The sequence below is a fragment of the Papilio xuthus genome, unplaced genomic scaffold, assembly GCF_000836235.2.
Source record: "Papilio xuthus unplaced genomic scaffold, Pxut_1.1 DF826115.1, whole genome shotgun sequence".
NCBI lineage: Eukaryota > Metazoa > Arthropoda > Insecta > Lepidoptera > Papilionidae > Papilio > Papilio xuthus.
In genome coordinates this window covers 3,222,240-3,242,062 of record NW_013532534.1, presented here as the reverse complement: position 1 = coordinate 3,242,062, position 19,823 = coordinate 3,222,240, and the positions used below count along the sequence as shown (strand labels likewise).

Below are 19,823 nucleotides of genomic sequence, written 5' to 3'. Positions count from 1 at the left end.
TACAATTTTAAAACCGGCTAATGTTGTTTACAAGTACATTTTTGCGTATTTTCCAATCAGGCTTTTAGATTAAGTACATCGAAATTAAAGTATGCCCTCGGCATTAAGACATGCAATTTATTTTTACCTCACTGACTCAGTGGGGTAGTATTTTTCTCGCGTCTTTAAGTTTTTTTTACTTGACTGACGCAGGTCTTGTTTTTCGCGCGTTTACGCTGTATGTATACTAGTTCCATTGTGACCATCTGTAGCCTAAAGACTGATTCAATTTTAACGCGTCATTCAATTCGTATTTTTCCATTGATTATTATAGGGGTGGGTACACAGTCTGATTTATTTAATTGTGCCGAAATATAAGATAAAAACAGGTCTACGACAACAAGCTCTGATATAAATAGTGAATCTATGATATAAATTGCGATGGTTATAGACAACTCGTAGATGTTATCGAAGTGACCTGTTCGTAAAAAGTTGGCTAATTCATCGTAGGAAAAATTCATCACTATTTTTTCGACAATATTTCTTAGAATCATTTATAGCGAATGGCGCGTTTTCGTTACCTAATCAAGTGTCAGATTGATTAGTGAGGGGATATAAACGTTGATATTTTAATAAGGCTAGTGTTGTGCTGATACACCGGCATAGTGTAGGATTTTCTTCCTAACACAAAAACCATTGAAATGTAAATGTTTACAATTAGAAAATATAAATCTTCCACTAGCAGTAGCGGGAACAAAGTGTTCATTGACCCCTATGGATATCGGGAAAACCGGAGGAACTGCAACTACGTCATCATTTGAGAAAGAGGTAGGTTAAATATTAACTATAATTGACTTATACGGATAAATTAAAGAAATTAAATAATTTCATTATCTTACTTCTTACTAATATTATAAATGCGAATGTTTGAATGGATAGATGGATGTTTGTTTGAAGGTATCTTCATAACTGCTGTTTTGTTCTCGTTGTAATTTGACACATAGAACATAGTCTGGAAGAACACATAGGCTACTAAGTTTTTTTTAATACCTCGCGAATGGAGTCGCCGGCGACAGCTAGTTCTATATAGTTACTACATTTTTCTAAGATCTAAATATGTGATGATGTTAATATTTTAAGGTCATCAAAGTCTAAAGTGAGTGGACATTTTTATAATTGTGAACGTGCGTCACATAACGGAGGTATTGTCGTCTTATATTTTTAAAGCCTACTTTATGAAAAACAATGTAAATGTTATGTTATTCTTTAGTTTAACAGTGGGTTTTTACTGTTGTTTCTTTTATTGAATAGCAAAAAATGGATTTTTATATTAGTCGTGAAAACCAAGGATTTCTATTTTTTTTTCGATATTATTATTTTTAACTCAATAATAAAGAACTTGATAATTGACTCATTTAACCTTTATTGTTACTTTCGGTAATACATACAATTGCATTGATTATTTTAATTTATATATTATTTTGTTTTCTTTCTAAAATTTAACGGTGATATACTAGTACGGAAACATAAAAATCTTTTTTTAACACTTACAACAAATATGTTATTTGTCATAGGTGTTAAAAATAGGTCAATTTGGAACTGATAAATTATTAACCTATTTTATCTTACGTTATAAAATAGAAAACTAAATGACCAATAGCAGCTAGCACTAAACTCGTGTAGACGATTCGGCAAACCAAATAGTGTTGGTACTCTTCGTATTATAAATGTTATAAATAAGTACGATTTGGTATAAACCTATTGATATACCATACATTATTAATTACCTAGACAAAAGTTCTTGTCATTTGCATAATAATTCGCTGCGTACGCTCTTCTTGCTAACGTCACAAGCGTGTATATAGAGAGTTGCGCGGGAGTCGATTAAATAGTCCGCATTAAGACGCGGTAGGCATCCCTTAGAACAGTATATTTGCTTTGTATCATTCTGTGTCGGCTCTCGAGGGAGCTGGGTCGTTTCAACTAAAGGTAGGAATTCGTTAGTGGTCCGTGTTTGTGTGTTGATAATTGATTTATTAAAATATATATTTTTTTAAATACAGTTTTATTATTTGAATTTAATTTATAAATTGTAAAATTTATTTTATTAAATAATATTATTTGCAAGTGAAATTGAATCACGTTAGATGAAAATATATTTTCACGTTCATTGTATTCAAAATTTAAGTGAAATAAGTTAATAATTTGTGAATTATTTTTTTTTAAAGTTCGCATCATTATAATTCATATTATTAACAATTATTTTTAACAATAAATACAGTACACGCAAGTTGATATATTTAAAATTTTTAAAACTGATGAAGTATCAGAAATCTTGACTAAGGCACTACAACTATTTGGAGTCCTCTGACGGTTAAAGTTGTGTTTTATAATGGATACTTTTCTTTATAGAAAATGGGTTACACGGCTACCGAAAATGTGGTACAAAGCAGCACGTGGGCTGCAACGAACATGTTCTATGTTCTCCTGGTACCAGCTCTCATCCTCTGGTACGCGTACTGGCGTATGTCCAGGAGACGTATGTACGAGCTTGCTGAGAAATTAGAGGGTCCGCCTGGACTGCCTCTGATTGGAAACGCTTTGGACTTCACCGGGGGATCCGACGGTAAGTCAAAATCGCACGATTAACCGCCGGTTTCTGAGCTAAAATCTCTATATAAAACATAGCGTCATCCAAGTCATTATCTTTGATAAAATAAAGATTGAAAATGTGTTTTAAACTGGGAATGTGGTCTTAGAAACCCACGGTAAATGATAAAATGCATTATTTTTCACAGAAAGTACATATGTAGTAAAATTTAATTTTACAAAACAAAAATATAAGCATAAACGACGATTATAATTACAGATTAAACTTTCATTAAACTTAAGTTTGGTTATATATTTTTTAATTTATGCAATTGTGTACAAATAGGTGTAACATAACAATTAAAACACTCTTAGATTTTTTTCTTTTTTTGTCGCCAGAAATTTTCAGGAACATTGTAAGCAAAAGTTATCCTTACGACAGGGAGTCCGTTATCAAAATATGGATCGGACCCCGTCTCATTGTGTTCCTGTACGACCCGAGGGATGTGGAGTTGATCCTTAGCAGTCATGTCCACATTGATAAAGCTGACGACTACAGATTCTTCAAGCCCTGGCTCGGAGATGGTCTTCTGATCAGTACAGGTAAATATAAAAAAAGGTTTTAAGAATGTTCCCTTTTTTCAATTCTTTGAACTATAATAAAAAGTTCACGTTATGACGTTCCATCTGAACATTAGTCATGCAGGTACTAAGTACGTACTTAGTACTTAGATAGTACGTGCGTACTTAGTACGTGCATGTCTTTAGAATTTAGATTGGAATTTTTTAAAAATAAATATAATACAACAGTCGCCTGATGATTTTTGCACCGATTTGGTACCTGCACACAACCTGTTTAATATAAAAAGGTTTTTTGTACTGCCTTTAATGACGTCATCTCTAACGATGTGGATTATAACATTTTAAATGATTGGTTATATTAATTTCACTAATTTCTCAAGTAAATAATGACAAAGTATGTAAAATATGCACATAGTATAGTCAATAATTCATAAAATAGTCACAACTTGAGTTTATTTACTGGAAAATAAACTGCTTATAGTAAGATTTTTTTGTAATTAATTCTTTATTAAGGTTAAACTTATTTGTATAATATTTTGTAGGCATTAAAATATTTAACAAACGTAAAGTTTAGCTGTTGTACGTATGTGGATTGCTGAACAATGTTTTTTGTTTTTTTTATTACTTTTAGATATTATTAATTACAATCCTTTGGCGCGAATGGTGCGCCTACATTGCAAAGTCGAGTGTCAGAATGGGGACACAGACATTGACATTTTAGTAAGGCTAGGGTTGTGTCAGTACACCGGCACAAAGTCGGATTTTCTTCCTGACATTACTTACATTATTAAAACAATAAAATGATTCACTTCCATATGGCGTACTATATAGAGATGTTTGTAGGTTAAAGATTAACACGGCCAGTTTTCCTCAACAACCCGCTAAGGGCAGTGGTTTAGCCTCAAAAACCTTGTTAATGCATTATGTGACTAGCTTAATAATATCTTATTTCCTGACCGTCTTAAAATATAAACAATATATTTCCTCAATAAATACTATAATATTTATGTTGCATAATATTTATGTATGCGCATGTCGTATGTTTCAAGGAATTAGTTGCATTATTTGATTTAAATTATAAAACTTGATTATGTTAAAACAAATTTATTTATGTATTAAAATGTTAACCAGTTTCTATGTCAAATTATTAAATAATAAGATAAAATAATATTGAAAGAGTAACTATAAATTTGTCGTTAAAATTTGTATACAAACTAGTATGATCCATCTATTAGCTTTTTAAAGAATAGTAGGTACTGTCTACAAATACGGTAGACATGTAAACACACATAATTTGATAGGTACATGGCGATATATCGAAAACTGTAGCGACTTTTTTCATCAGGATCTTGACAAACAGGTTCCAAGCGACTGTTTTTGGCAGCTAAAAAACAAGGGGTCGGCGACGCGTGCCTTTGTAGGGACCTCTATGCGTATATTTTGAACTGCTAAAATCACTGGGTTTGGAAGAATACAATTATCAATATTATTAAGAAATAAGTTTTTGTAATTTGTTCTCTCAAAAAGAAAAACTGAGAAAAAACTAAAAGGCACATAATATTTTAGCGATCCTAATTAAATATATTCAATCTGGTTACATAAGTAAAACTTGATACTGTTGATAATTTGCATGATAACATTCCACAAACTTTTTTGTATAATAAAAACAGGCGAGTCACTATCCTTGGGTACCAATTATGAATAAATTAAACATTCTAAATGTGAATCTCCACTATCATAACAACTCTATTACGGCAATATCGCTATCTCATATTCTATTCGAAGAAACAAGAGATAACAATTGTGTTGTATATCATAGTCAGGACATTTGAGACTAACGGTAATATTAATGTACTAGGACAAAAATGGCGGTCTCATCGCAAGTTGATCGCACCTACATTCCACTTGAACGTGCTGAAGAGTTTCATCGACCTGTTCAACGCCAACTCCCGCGCTGTTGTCGACAAGCTGAAGAAAGAGAGCGGTGTGTTTGATTGCCACGACTACATGAGCGAGTGCACAGTGGAAATCTTGCTTGGTAAGTTCATTATATTTATTACCATAATCAGCTCACTGTACTTGCCCACTGAGAGGCTCGGAGCCTTCCCAAAGTGATGACTGGGCTATAGTTGAACAGGCTGGCTTAGTGCGCGTTGGTTGACTTTACACATATCTTTGAATTTCTTCGCAGATATGTGTAAGTTGCATCACGATGTTTTCCTTAACTGTAAGAACGTCGGATAAATATGAAAATCTAAAATCGAAAAACAGATTGTTACATGGCAAGATTCGAACCTAGATCGCTGTGCTACTGGCCCGTAAGCCACCAATGCTCCTAAATAGTATAATATATCCGGCCACGTTAAGAACATATAATCACGTATTATGTTATTAAAACACAAAAATTATTCGCTTCGTTTTGTCCCGTGCACTTTGTGCTTGTGGTCCTTCGAGCCGGACTTTAAAATATCAAAACATAATTTTGCCCACAGGCAAACATATGTTATATTTTAATTGACAACTCAATAAATCAAAAAAACAATAATTATAAATATTAATTCCGTACATGAATAAACGTGTTTTTTTTCTTCTAACTTGCTAAGAACAAATAAAGCGGTATTTTATAATTATTAGACAAGTTCCGCATTAAATATGTAACCTCAAAGGTTGCTTACCATAAATGTAATAACCAGTTATAAAAATTGAATCAACGGATACAAATTATAAATACTACGTAAACGATTCCTACATTAATTAAATAACAAGAATTGTAATTACATTTATGGTGGTCGATAGAATTGTAGAATACATAACTATTTACTACACGTGTATAATTATAATATATAATATACATTGCTATGTAAACAATATGTGGTCTAAAAGTATTCATTCATTTGAAAAAAATGACGAAACGTCTCAAATATAAAATGTGTTATTTTGAAACAATAAATCATATTAATCCGAAGGTTTTATTAAATTTTATGATTTAGGCAAAAATTGCAATACAATATTGCGTATAATTTCCGCTGACACTAACTCTAGTAGCATTGACACAGATTTAAACATAACTGCAACCTCAGAATCATAATATTTCTCTGTGTCATAGATAATTTTTAAACATAACAAAAAAATATATAGATTTTATTTTTTAAACGAGACAAAGTTCTTTATGACAGATGCATTATTGTTTGTAAAAAAAATTGGGATAAGAGACAAAATAAATGAAATCAAAATTAGTATAATTGTTTTGTTCGTTACAATAAACTGAGCAAATGGAAAAAACTGATACAAATTAGACTGTTTATAGCTACTATAGCGTAAACAAGTAAAAATGTTTTCGAATATTAACTTTTTTTGTTTTCAATAAAGTTCAAGGTTACCACTATATGTGGTGAGAAATATACATACATGTAGTCATCGGCAAAAACGCTACCAGTCGAAAGCTTTTACCGTTGGTTCCTGAGACCAAAGTTTCTGTACAAAACATATCGTCATCCCTGCCTTTCATCTTTGACAAGACAAAGATAACAATATGATTTAAACGGATCTCAGAAACTCACGGTAAGTATGTGCCAGTTGTGTGAGGTTCCTCTCTGCCACACTGACCAATGTTGATTTTAGTTATATGATATAATAAGCAGTCAAAATCCATATTTCCGACATTGATTAATTTCTAGAAGTTGTTAATAAATATTATGTAATACTACAGATGAATTTACCAAAAATATTGTTAGATGGTCTTGAAATTAACATATAAATTAAGTTTTCAATGTTGATACTGCCTTACATCAGTCAAATCAGCATAAGTTACGATCTTATTTTGAATGGAAACGCGAAGTGTTAGTTAAATACTTAATAATGTGTAACTTATAATATAAATTCGAATATTTGGATGGATGGATGAATGGATGTTTCTTAGAAGATATCTTCTGGACGGCTACATCGATCTCACTGAACATTGTCTGGAAAAATATCATATCATAGGCTACTTATAAGGTTTTTATTTAAATTCCGCGCAGAGAGAGAAGCAGGCGATAGCTAGTATTTTTATAGATAAAAAAACGAATTCATAACATTACGGTATAGTACCAGTGTCTCCTTAACTATAAATTTAAATTGAATCAGTAATGTAGACTATAAAACATAAAGAACCGGTATTAATAAACTACATCATAATTATAGACAAGACAAGCTATCGAATGGAAATATACAGACCAAAACATAACATGTTCCATTTAAAAACTTCCATGAGCTTAAGATAGACGTTCTATATATTTTTTCCATTACGTACACAAAACACGTAACTTCCGAAGTTGTTTTTATTTTCAATTTAATGGAATTCATTTACAATAACAAGTTAATATTATCATGTTCATTTTAAAATAAAACACATTTAACAATTTTTTTTTTTCATATTTTTAATTTGCTCCGTTTATTTTCCGGATTGACAGGTGCATTTGTAATGAATACATTCTCTATTGTGACCTCCAATATTTTAACGATTTAACTGATTGTTCTAAAAATAAATCCACCGTAAAATCGTTTTCTCCACCATCCTAAAATTAATCAAACTAATATTATAAATACGAATGCTTAGATGGATGGATGTTTGTTAGAAGGTATTTCCAGAACAGCTGAATGGATCTAGCTGAAATTTAGCATGAATTTAAAACATAGCCTGGACGAACATATAGACGGAGTCGTAGGCGACAGGTAGTTTTATATTAATTCGATGTAAACCAAAACAAATATCAATTTAGTTAATAAAAGAGACAAGGTAATAGGTATGCAATACTTTCGAATGCCATTTGTTCCTGCTATCACGTATTCTTTAGTGTTAACATGTTATTTGCCACTCAATGGAACCCACTAGATGCCATTGAGTATAAAACCTTGAGAGCAAAGATCAAGTTACATATAAAGCTAAAAGAAAATCTTAGATATTTGTAATTAACGCTTTATCTGGCGTTTTTATATTTCCCACTTATTTGTTAATCAATTACTTTTGTAATTAAAAAATAAACCATTTGCATAGCTAAAATAGCAATTAATAATTACACTGGAAGACATTAATACAAGTATATGTTAGAAGAGAATGCAATAAATGCATACAATTTAATTTCTGTAAGGTCAATGCAAAGTAGTTTAGTTTAAATGTCATTATTTCTACGGAACAGGGTCAGAAGAAAATGCGCAGTATCTTACAAACTTGGCAATATCCGCGTGTGACTTCCACTTGCAAATGATATTGAAATCATACGTAACATTCAATTCAAATGAATTATTTAATACCTCGTTATAATAGTCGTCACATTGTTTACTAGAAGTTGTATTAATTACTAGCTGTCGCCCGCGACTCCGTCCGCGCGGGAATAATAAAAACCTTAGCTTATGCGTTCTTCCAGACTTTTTTCTACATCTATGCCAAATTTCATCGAGATCCGTTCAGCCGTTCTGGAGATACCTTTAAACAAACAAACATCCATCCATTTATACATTCGGATGTATAATATTGGTAAGATTATTAATAATAATAAAATGCTCACAAATCACGTCAAGTACGTGACGTACCGTGACGTATCGTGTGTAACAAAGTTATGCATTTCGTGTGATACAGGAAAATAGATAAAACATGTGGCATAATTCCGTGTGAAGTTTGTCGACCACCCACGTTCAAACATATTGGTTATGACAATCGTATGGCGCGAACAATTAAGTATCGTATACCACATATCCTTTCACAATAGGTACTATTACTGCGGGGTCAATAGGTCCATCAGTTTGAAAGAAATAAATACGTGTATCCCGCAAAGGCTTTCGTTATTGCTACGATGATCGCCATTTAATATTCTATTCTGCATCGTTTTAATGCTATAAATCGCTTTGTATGCGAGAAACGAGCCGATCGTGCACTCGATGCGACCGAAAACGGAATACGTTTTAAACAAAAAGCATGCAAAAAATTTTAATGGTTTTTTCCACGTTTTTTGCCGTCATGTTTTATTGTACAAATTCATCATAAATTCGACGAAAATAAGAAGGAAGAGTGTCTAGTTTCGACGGTTCTTCCTGAGTAGCTGAAGTAAGGTGCTTTTAACTAACATGATAATTTTATCTCAATTAAAATTTAATATCAATTTTTTACGTTATGGCTGGTTTCTTTTGTAGAAAACAACTTAAAATTATATCTTGAGTTCATCATAGTGATCTTGCTATTTATCTGTTCATTTTAAATCAAAATAGTAGTAACATAATAACTTACTTATATTATAAATGTAAAGACGTAGTCTAGTTGGTCTATGAAATTTTGAACTATTTATTTTGTTCACAGAGACCGCTATGGGTGTCAGTAAGAGTACTCAAGATCAAAGTGGTTTCGAATACGCCATGGCTGTCATGAAGATGTGTGATATCCTCCACTTGAGACACACAAAGATCTGGTTGCGACCTGACCTGCTTTTCAACTTCACTCAATACGCTAAAGTTCAAAACAAACTTCTTGACGTCATTCACGGACTAACCAAAAAGGTAAGAATTATTTGGATTTGTAACTTCTATCACAAATTTTTATTTTTAAATGTTAAGCCACTAAGAAGTTGTATTTGATAAAAGAAAGTGAACATTTGTAAATTTGTTTTAAAAGGTCATCACAAGGAAGAAGGCAGAGTTTCAATCTGGAAAGAAACCAACAATTGTTACTGAGGTCGAAGTACCGAAGAACAGTTCATCCAAGACCACATCAGTTGAAGGACTTTCTTTCGGTCAATCCGCTGGTCTTAAGGACGATCTGGATGTGGACGATGATGTTGGTCAAAAGAAACGTCTCGCTTTCCTCGACTTACTTCTAGAGAGCTCACAGAGCGGTGTCGTGATATCGGACGAGGAAATCAAGGAACAAGTCGATACTATTATGTTTGAGGTAAAACCGTTTAATGTAAATTATACATGATTGCTCTATTATAAAAACAAACATTTAAAAATAATTTAAATTTATAGGGTCACGATACAACAGCCGCTGGCAGCAGTTTCTTCCTGTCTATGATGGGTATCCATCAAGATATCCAAGACAAAGTCGTTGAAGAACTCGACCAGATATTCGGTGACTCCGATCGTCCTGCGACATTCCAGGACACATTAGAGATGAAGTACCTTGAAAGGTGTTTGATGGAGACCCTGAGGATGTTCCCACCAGTGCCCATCATTGCGCGTCATCTGAAACAAGATGTAACCCTTCGTAAGTACCAGAAGATATTAGAAAATATTAAACAAGAATAATTTTGGTCATAGGCACTTTTTGTAATGGTATAATCGTTACTTTAAATATTTGAGTCCGATCCTTAATATTGTCTTCAACAAGGGAATTGTGACAATATGGGAATATGAAATTAAAATTTAAAAGCTTCTTTTAAAGTCTTATTAAAACGATTTGAGTTATGTGGTAATGGAATATAAAAATATTCCTTGATAAAATAAATTGAACCTTGAGTTTCCGTTTGTCTTTTATTATGGGATAACAGTTTTAGGATAATTGTTAACACGCATTATAATGTTTTGTTAGATACTGTACCGGGTCCTTAATAAGATAATTAACATTCGATAACCGTATCTCTTACAGCATCGAATGGCAAAAAGGTGCCTGCCGGGGCTACCATCGTCATTGCGACATACAAGTTGCACCGTCGCTCTGATGTGTATCCTAACCCAGATACATTTGACCCTGACAACTTCCTACCCGAACGTTCTGCGAATCGTCATTATTACGCTTTCGTGCCTTTCTCTGCTGGACCCAGGAGTTGCGTCGGTAAGTTACTTTTTTGACAATATAAATCGTAGAATCCAAAATAATAATAATTATTTTTCTTGCGTACAAATTGTTTGATATATATAGTAGAAAGGAATTTTTTGTACATGTTACAGCCATCAATAAATTAAAAAAGAGATAAAAAAAATGTTTTAAGAGAAAAATAAAATTCAATGTTTATTACAGGTCGTAAATACGCTATGCTCAAGCTGAAGATCATCCTATCAACGATACTCAGGAATTTCCGTATCCACTCAGACCTCAAGGAATCTGACTTCAGGCTTCAAGCTGATATCATTCTCAAACGCGCCGAAGGATTCAAAGTACGTTTGGAGCCACGCAAACGGATGGCCAAGGCCTTCTAAATAATGACCAAAACGCCTATATCTGTGAAAAATATAGTTTTTTACGGTTTTTAGTGTTATTAGTGCAAATGATACCAGTACTGACTAAATTATTAATAATTTTATGTATAATGGTGGAAGAACTTGTCGAAACGGGTTGTGAAGTGGTTAAAGAATAATATGTTTTGCTCAAATCTGTTACGGTTATATTTTTTTGTAAATAGTTAATTTCTCTCACTTGATTTAAACGAATAAAGAATAATTAATATGAAATCTTGGCGTCTTTATTGCCTCACCTGAATATGTTTATTTAATAAAACTGCTCCTCAATTTTCTAATGTCTTCTATTGTTACTCCTCTATTAAGAGTCTGCTCTGTTTTAGTATCGTCTTCATGGATATTTCTCGTAGATCTTTCGTTCAAACGCATCCTAAAAAGACATGCAAATGCAATATTAATATACATTTATATAATACTAGCTATCGCCCGCGACTCTGTCCGCGTGGATATATGAAAAAACTTAATTAGTGTAGCCTATGTGTTCTTTCAGACTATGTTCTATGCGTATGCCAAATTTAATCGAGATCCGTTCAGCCGTTCTAGAGATATCTTCAAACACCCATCCATCCATCCACATCGCATCCATCTAAACATTCGCATTTATAATATTAGTAAGTTAAATAAAAAGCAGCTATTCAAGGCATAAATTCGAAGAAAAAAGAATAAATCATATCCTATGTCCGTCTCCTGGCTCTAAGCTACCTCATCACCAATTTTCAGCCATATCGATAAAGCCGTTCTTGAGTTATAAATAGTGTAACTAACACGACTTTCTTATATATATAAGATATAGATGAACAAACACATGCTCCTTCACTTTGAATTACCTACTTGACTTTATTATTTTACCATAGATCGTTTATTTGCTACAAAGTGCTAATAATTAATAACATCTACATACCATAATACATCCAATGGTGTTCGCTGATGACTTGGACAAAGGCATGGTACGAATTTGTGATGTTCCTGGTCCACCCACCATGATGCCTTTGATGATTTCCATTCGATCACTTTTACTTTTGCAACAGTACACGAAGCTGCTTTTTCTAGAATTGTGAAGTATGACCCCATAAGTTCTTGACCTATAAAGTCATTGAAATTGTACCGTATTTATTTAAATGGTTTATTAAAAACAAAATAGATTGATAGTAATCTTATGTATATATATGTATGATTTAATTTAGCAACGAAATTTGAATAATGTAAAGGTCAAATCGTTTTCTCTATACATGAAACCCGTTTAAATGAAATGTTTCAACATTCAAATCAGATTCATTCAATATTTGTTGACAATTAATGATTAATGAGCAAGATATAATGACCAAAGTACTCTTTTTTCTTATAACCACCTCCGAATTTCCTGATGTATAATACTTCACCGCAGATTTAAAACCTGTTTAAAATCATACTACCTTATTAACTTCTTACACAGTTATTTTTCTAGAAGTATAGTGACGTATGCTTACCAGCTGAAATTGCCATCATTACTCTAGACTGTTCAGCCTCTTCGTCGAGAACTTCCTGTTTTTGCGTCTTATATATTGTATCGATGTCGGAATATAACGTACTTCTTTGCTTGTTTACACCATAGTTCTGGTCCTAACAAATAATCAGTGAATAGCTTAGCTTTCTAAGTACATAATTCACATAAACCAAGCGCCCATAGCCTAATGGTTAAGAGTACGGATTTCCGATCACGTGGTCGAGAATTCGAAACCCACTACTCGACTATTGTCATAAACCATATATCCTAGCATAAGCCTAGAGCTTAATTAGAATGATTCAAGAAATATTAGAAAATTACATTACAAAATCTGCTTATTATTTTTTACAATATTATGGTCACAGAGCTGTTAATAATTATTTAGTTACAACTTAATTGCCCTACAAAACTGGCCATTAAGAAAAAACTAGTCATTTACCATCTAAAAAAAAACAAAAATCGTACTATTTACTTGTACAATATATCCCATAAAACACATAAACGCTTCTTCTAGATGCTGTGTTCCAAGATCAGGTCTCTCTCTTTTCAAGTGCAGTTCACCGAGTAAATGCAAAGCACGACCTAAATGTCGACGAAAGCCATTCTGCATTGCCAACGCACCCATTTCAGTAAGCAATTTGGCGGCAGTTTCGTGGTCGCCTAATCTGTTAAACAATAAGTAACGATCAAACTTTCTAAAACAAACTACAAACTAATTTATTTAATGGAGTCAATTTCTTTTAAACACGCGATATAACGCTTCTAAAGAAGACAATTATGAAAACCAAATCTGTAATTTGTAAAAAAAACGTGGGATATCCCTAGTTCTATTTTAACCCAATCATAAGACATTGATTTTTATTTGTGCTCGTGCGTAGGTTTGCTAAAATTTAGAAAAAAGAAAGAACCAAAATATCTAGACAAGTATACCTTTGTCGCACGGCAGCGAGGTGCATTTTCGAAATACACAAACCATTAATATCATTATTAGCTTCGTATATTTTATAAGCTTTTTGAAATGATTTAAGAGCATTATTTAAACTGTTCATTGCTAACTGACTGATGCCAATTTCAATGACCGCTTCTGCTGCTTTTGGGACATCTCCAGCTGTAATTGGTTAAATAAAATTATTCTAATGCTAAGTGCCATATTCCGAATCTTTTAATTGCCGCTAAGGGCGAACCCTGTCGACAATTATTGCTTTAAAAGACCGTCAGTAAAAATGCTTGCAATGTCCGTGTCTCAACAATTTTTCATAAAATACGTCATTCTGCAATACAACTGTCGACTGTAGTGTTTTATAATTATATTTTAATATTTATTACATTATTATCTTACCATCTTTAGCTCTTCGTTCAGCCAACCGTGACAATCTTTCTGCTTTAGCCGGATCTTCGGCTCGAACAGCTCTTGCTTTACTCATTAATACTCTGTGTAGTTCCAATACTGTCACTATGAAAACAGAATTTGGAGCATCCCTGAGTGCTTCAGTGATTTCACTATCATTCTCAAAAAGAGGCCACTCCTAGAATGATGAAAATCGATTTGCAGTATATTGCACTTCTTACTTATATTATAAATGCAAATGTATAGAAGGATGAATGTTTATTTGTTTGTAGGTATCTCCGGCACTAAGTACCTTTAGTATATTCTTAACAATTTTACCTTTCCTATTGCGCTATCACGTACGTCCGAAAAGATTTCATACGCCTCTTCCATATCTGCTGAACCTGGAACTGATAAATACTGATCTTCATAAAAATGAACTTAAGGCCCGATTACAAGCATAAGAAATTGAAAACTTACATTTATTAAGCAAAAATGAGGCGTAGTGATATTTACAGCAAGCTTTTTGTCTTCCACCATCAAGTAAATAATGACTTGCTACTGCTATTGCGGCTAGGAAAAATTTTTCCGCCAACCACAAGATCCCTTTTCCTTTCTCAGAATAGTACAAAGCAAGCTTGAGCAACTCCAAGCACTCTTTCTTTTTGTTGTCTGCAAATAATAAAATTGTATAAAAAAATATTTTCGGTGGGAACTCTCCATAAATCCAGGCGTTTACCTCTATCACGTTCCCGTTCGGCTCTTTGTAGACCAGCACAAATATGCTCCAAAAAGTCCTCCCTTTTCCTAATATCAACCACTATGCCAATTTCATCTTCTGCTAGAATCTGAATATTATCATAAATAAGATCTTGTAGATAATCCGAGGATTCAAAAAATCCAGCTTCTTTTAATTCTAATTCAATGCACTCGTGCAAAGGTAATTTATGTCTGAAAGCGAGAAATATAAGTTAAATGTTCTACTAAACTCATTGTCGGTGTGTATTACCAGATAAATGTACACCTTTAATATGCTATTAAGTTTTCCAACTTTAACCACAATAACAGAGTCTTAAGAAGTTCGTTTGAAACCTGATCCCACAAGTAATATAGGGTAGTAAGTTCCTGATGTCTTTGACACCGATTTCATGAATATAATTACATTAAAGATTACTGTTTACCTTCGAATTCCTCTTGCATCAAGTGTATCTAAGCTGAACAAAGCCTTGTTTCTCATATTTTCAAGACTGTTTTTAGTCATGCATGCCATTAACTTTGGCAGCTTTCGCTTTTGGGGTATTTCGAACGGTTTTGCCATATTTAATGATGTAAATAATGTAATTATTTATCTAACAAAACTCATGAAAATATCTTTTGTTGACAAAATAAACTTTTGTTTTTTATTATCGTCCTGACAACCGATTGAATACTTTTTGGATTATTTCTTATACTCATCAATGACATTTTGTACCAAAAAGTATAGTTTATAATCTTACTAAAATTAATCTTTTATATGAATGGATGAATATTTGTTAGAAGCTGTCTCTAGAACGGCTAAAGGGATCTTGCTGAAAAACATAGATGTAGAATATAGTCTGGAAGAACACATAGGTTACTTGTTTTTTTTTAATTCCGTGCGGACGTAGTCATGGACGTCAGCTAGTTTAAAATAATAAATTACGTTCTAGAAACAGTCATCACACCACTCTCCTTATAAGTTTGGATATTGATCAGATTGAAAAATCAAGTAATCAATCTAACCTATTTAATATAGATGATAATAGAAATACTTTAATTGTAATTAATTTGAAGATTCTATACTAGGACTGTTTTAATAAAATTTTATCGTTCTTAAATTGTTTTTGTTTAAATTGCCTTGGTTACCAAAAAATCATTGACATAAAAAAAAATGTTATACTACCGGTTCCAACACATTAAAATTTAACTTATAATTTTTTTCGACTACTTACAAATTGTAATACATTTAATATTACGTAAGTTTTATAATTGTTAAGAGATGTTTTCATCTATAAAAAAACATGCACATCTGCGAAACAGACTACCTTTGTGTAAGACGGATAAAAAATTATTAAAAATAACCCAGGCATATTTTATAAACTTATAAAATAAAAAATATATATTAAGGTAGATTCCATTCTTTTTATTGTGCCATTTTATTATTTCTGTTTCGGTTTTCTTCACAAGCTGAGGTTCATTATAATTTAAATTAATAAATAATATCCAGTTTTTCTTAGAAATGTGTTATCAGATTCTACTTTCTTACATCCTCTTTACTTGGTGTTATATCTGGAGTCTGTGTGCTGACGTTAACTGGGTTTTTGACGACTACTGAAGAGGCTTTTGGTGGAGGTTCCTCATTATCGTTCCTTTCTTCTTGTATATTGTTGGTAGAACCTTCTGAAGTTTCTTCGCCGGTTTGACTTTTCTTTGCATCTTTTAATGCTTTAAGCATTTCTGAAACATAAATAACAATTAAATGATTAATATCGTGTCTTTGTTCGACATATTTGCGAATAATGGCCATATTTTGATTACACTGTAAAGTATTTAACGCGAGAAAACTATTGTTTTCAGGAAGCGCTGCATATTTTTGTTTTATTTAGACGACATAATTATTGTTTTAGCGTTGCAGTTAATTTAAGTTTTAATTTTACCAAAAGCAAACCTATGTTCTCTTCGCAGTGTCTTTTCTATTAGCAGTAGTATTATCTCAATTTTTCTCTGCTTTGTTTTTAATAAGCTTTTAGTAAAATTTACGTTGATTTTACAGTATAATTGTTATTACGAGAAAATATTTACCCCTTCGAAAGTTTCCTGATAAAGGCATTGTAAATTGTTTTTCTTGTCATGTGTACATTTTTAATTAAATTCATTTATCATATTTATCGTCATAATGAAAATAATTTGTTGAATACTTTATTTAATTCGATAAAAGTGATATTTGTTTGACAAATGACTTTGATGTTTTAACGTTTTGCACCGTTGTCAATGAATTATTTAAAGAGAGTAAAATAACAGAGGAACCTCTTTGTAGAATTTAAAATGTTCATATCCACTAGATCGTATTATCATTATTTCAAAAGGCTTTTTTATAATTATCAACGTAGCCAAAGCTAAATAAAAAAAGCCATGCACACACTAAGGTTCTACTACTAAGTAGTTTTAAGCTAGTTCTTCTGTTATACAAAATTAAAGGATACCTAAATTTGCACTTATCAATGAATAAATCCCCGGATTACCACTTTTCATGACTTTAAGCCTTACCTAAAAAACGATAAATACTATTGCAGATAAGACACATAAATTTTCTGACGAATTATTTCCCTTATTACAAATATCTCGTTTTTGTGAGCTGAATTTAATTTTCTTTTTCACATTTTGCTGAAAGTGTTTGCTTTAAGATCATCTCGAAACTATTTCAAGAGTTTTATCACAGTATTAATTATAAATTATAATTAATATTTTTATACTGTGATTAAAATTTAAAAAGCAGAAAACAAAAAGTTTTCGTGTATGCTTAAATGTTTTTTTTTTGTTGCTTTGACAAAGCAAGATCCCTGTGAACAAGACCTAAAAAAATTAAAACCCAGTAATTAAGCAACGTTTCTACGTTCTGTATTTAATATAATTATTGGTTATTTTAAAGGTAATTAAAAGTACATTTGTAATAAAGCAATTATGTAATAATAGACTACGATGTTACTTTAAAAGCTGTGAGTTTTCTCGTACTTTTTAATACTACTGGTTGTATAAAGGGTTAGTTTAACAAAATGAACAACGACATAGAGAAAGTTTTAAAACAAAAAGCTATCAAGAGAGTTAATACTTACCTCAGTATTATTGGCTTACAACTTAAAAATAATGAATCTGAACAAAATATAAAACGCCTTGTTAACAGATGGTTCTTTTGTATAAATTATATAAGTCTTTTCTATGATGTTTTGGGAGAAATATCTTGGATATTAAAAGGATCGCTTTCTGGAGATTTAGCTTTGATTGACCTAACACTTTTGGGTCCTTGCCTCACCATGTGTTTTCTGGGTTGTGTTAAATCTTATTACTTTTATAAAGAAATGCCTCACGCTTATGACTTAATTGAAGAACTTTGTCTCCTGTATTCTGATGAAACAAGAATTGTTTCTGAGGAGAAAACAAAGTATTTGCTATCTCATATGATTTTTCTTAATAGAGCTCTAAAATGTTTGATAACTTTGGATTCAATAGGTATCGTTGCTTTTAGTATTGGACCTGTTATAATATCAATATCTCAGTATTATACAACTGGTGAATTAAATCTTTTACTACCCTTTTTTATTTTGTACCCATTTGATGCTTTTAATATTTATGCGTGGCCTTTTGTGTATATCCATCAAGTGTGGTCAGGTATGTTTTCAACTTTTAATATTAGTAGATTTTTTTTTAATTATTAAATATTTCTAATTTTTTTTTCTAGCTGTTCTTGCTGTGTTTACTGTACTGGGTCCTGATAGCTTATTATACACATCATGTGTAGTAATCAATGAGCATTTTTATGAATTGAAACATAAAATTAAACTTATATTTGATCAGCATGATCCTGTATTAGATATGCAAGATAATGGATTGAAGAGAAAAATTGTAAACGTAGTTGAATTTCACAAGCAATTGATACGGTGAGTTTTACGTAAGAAATAAATATAATTCGATCTGTATTTATATAATACAAAAGTATGTTGTAATATATGTCTATGTGTATCCATACATATATAAAAACATCAATCATTAATATACAAACAGATATAAATTTAAATGTACATAGTTATGCAGGCGTCAAAAAACTTTACAATAACTGAAAATTTAATTGTAAAGGGACAGTAAAATAATCATGTTAATTTCTTCTCTTATCTAAATTTATACTATTTGTTAATATTATGTTACCAACAAAGCATGTTGAACATCGATATTAGTCTGATAATGCGTTGAATTTTGCATAGAATATAATAGTAGGCGCTTTCTATACAAAGAAAAGAGCTAAGTAGTATAAATAATTACACTGTAAAGTTTATATTTTTTACAGATATTTACATTTGATCGAGACAATTTATTCGAAGTCAACATTATGTAATGTGTTAACTAGCTCTTTGCTCATTTGTTTCACTGGTTTTAATGTGATGGTATGTTAAGGTTTTTATTAAATTTATCAATAATTTTAATTGTATTTATTAACTTGAGTATTTGAAGTCTTTTTTAAACACATAAAACTGTACGATGTGTAAGTTGTTCATTTTTACATAACTTTGTTAGTTTATTTAATAAAAAAAATTAATATCCCTTTTTGGTAAGTTATTAACGAAGAGGGGTCTTAACACTATTTGTTCTATAATTTTTTCGTATTCTAGGCAGTTGATAACCTCATAATGGTGATGCCGTTTATTCCTTTCTTACTAATGGTGGTTGGGCAAATATTTTTATTATGCTACTATGGAGATTTAATACAGAAATCAGTGAGCATGTTACTATTAATTAATCACACTTTGATACTCAATTCTTACTAAGGTATACAAATCTTAAATCTTAAAAAGAAAAAAAAGTAAGAGACTAAAGAGTAACAAAATATTTTTTTCTCAAAGATGTTGGATGTTTCCCTAAATATTTGTA

General features: G+C 31.6%; 2 protein-coding genes across 4 annotated transcripts; one reads left to right on the top strand and one right to left on the bottom strand.

The window, feature by feature from the left end:
- Window positions 1-738: 738 nt before the first annotated feature.
- On the top strand, window positions 739-11,568 carry Cyp4g15 (Cytochrome P450 4g15). Of its 2 annotated transcripts, none has more exons than XM_013319690.1 (9): window positions 739-807; window positions 2,392-2,605; window positions 2,968-3,171; window positions 5,009-5,188; window positions 9,482-9,678; window positions 9,794-10,069; window positions 10,147-10,384; window positions 10,766-10,951; window positions 11,138-11,568. In XM_013319690.1, exons 1-9 carry the CDS (start codon window positions 754-756, stop codon window positions 11,314-11,316), a joined length of 1,728 nt encoding a protein of 575 aa, XP_013175144.1. In that variant the 5' UTR covers window positions 739-753; the 3' UTR covers window positions 11,317-11,568.
- Window positions 11,364-15,560, bottom strand: LOC106123407 (uncharacterized). Of its 2 annotated transcripts, none has more exons than XM_013319693.1 (10): window positions 15,347-15,560; window positions 14,905-15,116; window positions 14,646-14,837; window positions 14,505-14,575; window positions 14,178-14,364; window positions 13,769-13,946; window positions 13,311-13,503; window positions 12,822-12,954; window positions 12,257-12,437; window positions 11,364-11,725 (listed from the first exon to the last, which is right to left on the bottom strand). In XM_013319693.1, the coding sequence occupies exons 1-10, from the start codon at window positions 15,481-15,483 to the stop codon at window positions 11,602-11,604; spliced, it is 1,608 nt and encodes a 535-aa protein (XP_013175147.1). In that variant the 5' UTR covers window positions 15,484-15,560; the 3' UTR covers window positions 11,364-11,601. The 2 variants fall into 2 exon arrangements, with proteins under 2 accessions (XP_013175147.1, XP_013175148.1); XM_013319694.1 differs by having other exon boundaries at window positions 12,257-12,401.
- Between the last annotated feature and the right edge of the window lie 4,263 nt (window positions 15,561-19,823).

Coding starts and splice junctions, on each gene's coding strand:
- Cyp4g15 (XM_013319690.1), top strand. CDS start 754: ATGGATATCGGGAAAACCGGAGGAACTGCAACTACGTCATCATTTGAG. Junction 808..2,391: donor CGTCATCATTTGAGAAAGAG/GTAGGTTAAATA, acceptor TTTTCTTTATAG/AAAATGGGTTACACGGCTAC. Junction 10,385..10,765: donor GAAACAAGATGTAACCCTTC/GTAAGTACCAGA, acceptor TATCTCTTACAG/CATCGAATGGCAAAAAGGTG.
- LOC106123407 (XM_013319693.1), bottom strand. CDS start 15,483: ATGGCAAAACCGTTCGAAATACCCCAAAAGCGAAAGCTGCCAAAGTTA. Junction 15,117..15,346: donor GATGCAAGAGGAATTCGAAG/GTAAACAGTAAT, acceptor TCTCGCTTTCAG/ACATAAATTACCTTTGCACG. Junction 12,438..12,821: donor AATGATGGCAATTTCAGCTG/GTAAGCATACGT, acceptor ATGACTTTATAG/GTCAAGAACTTATGGGGTCA.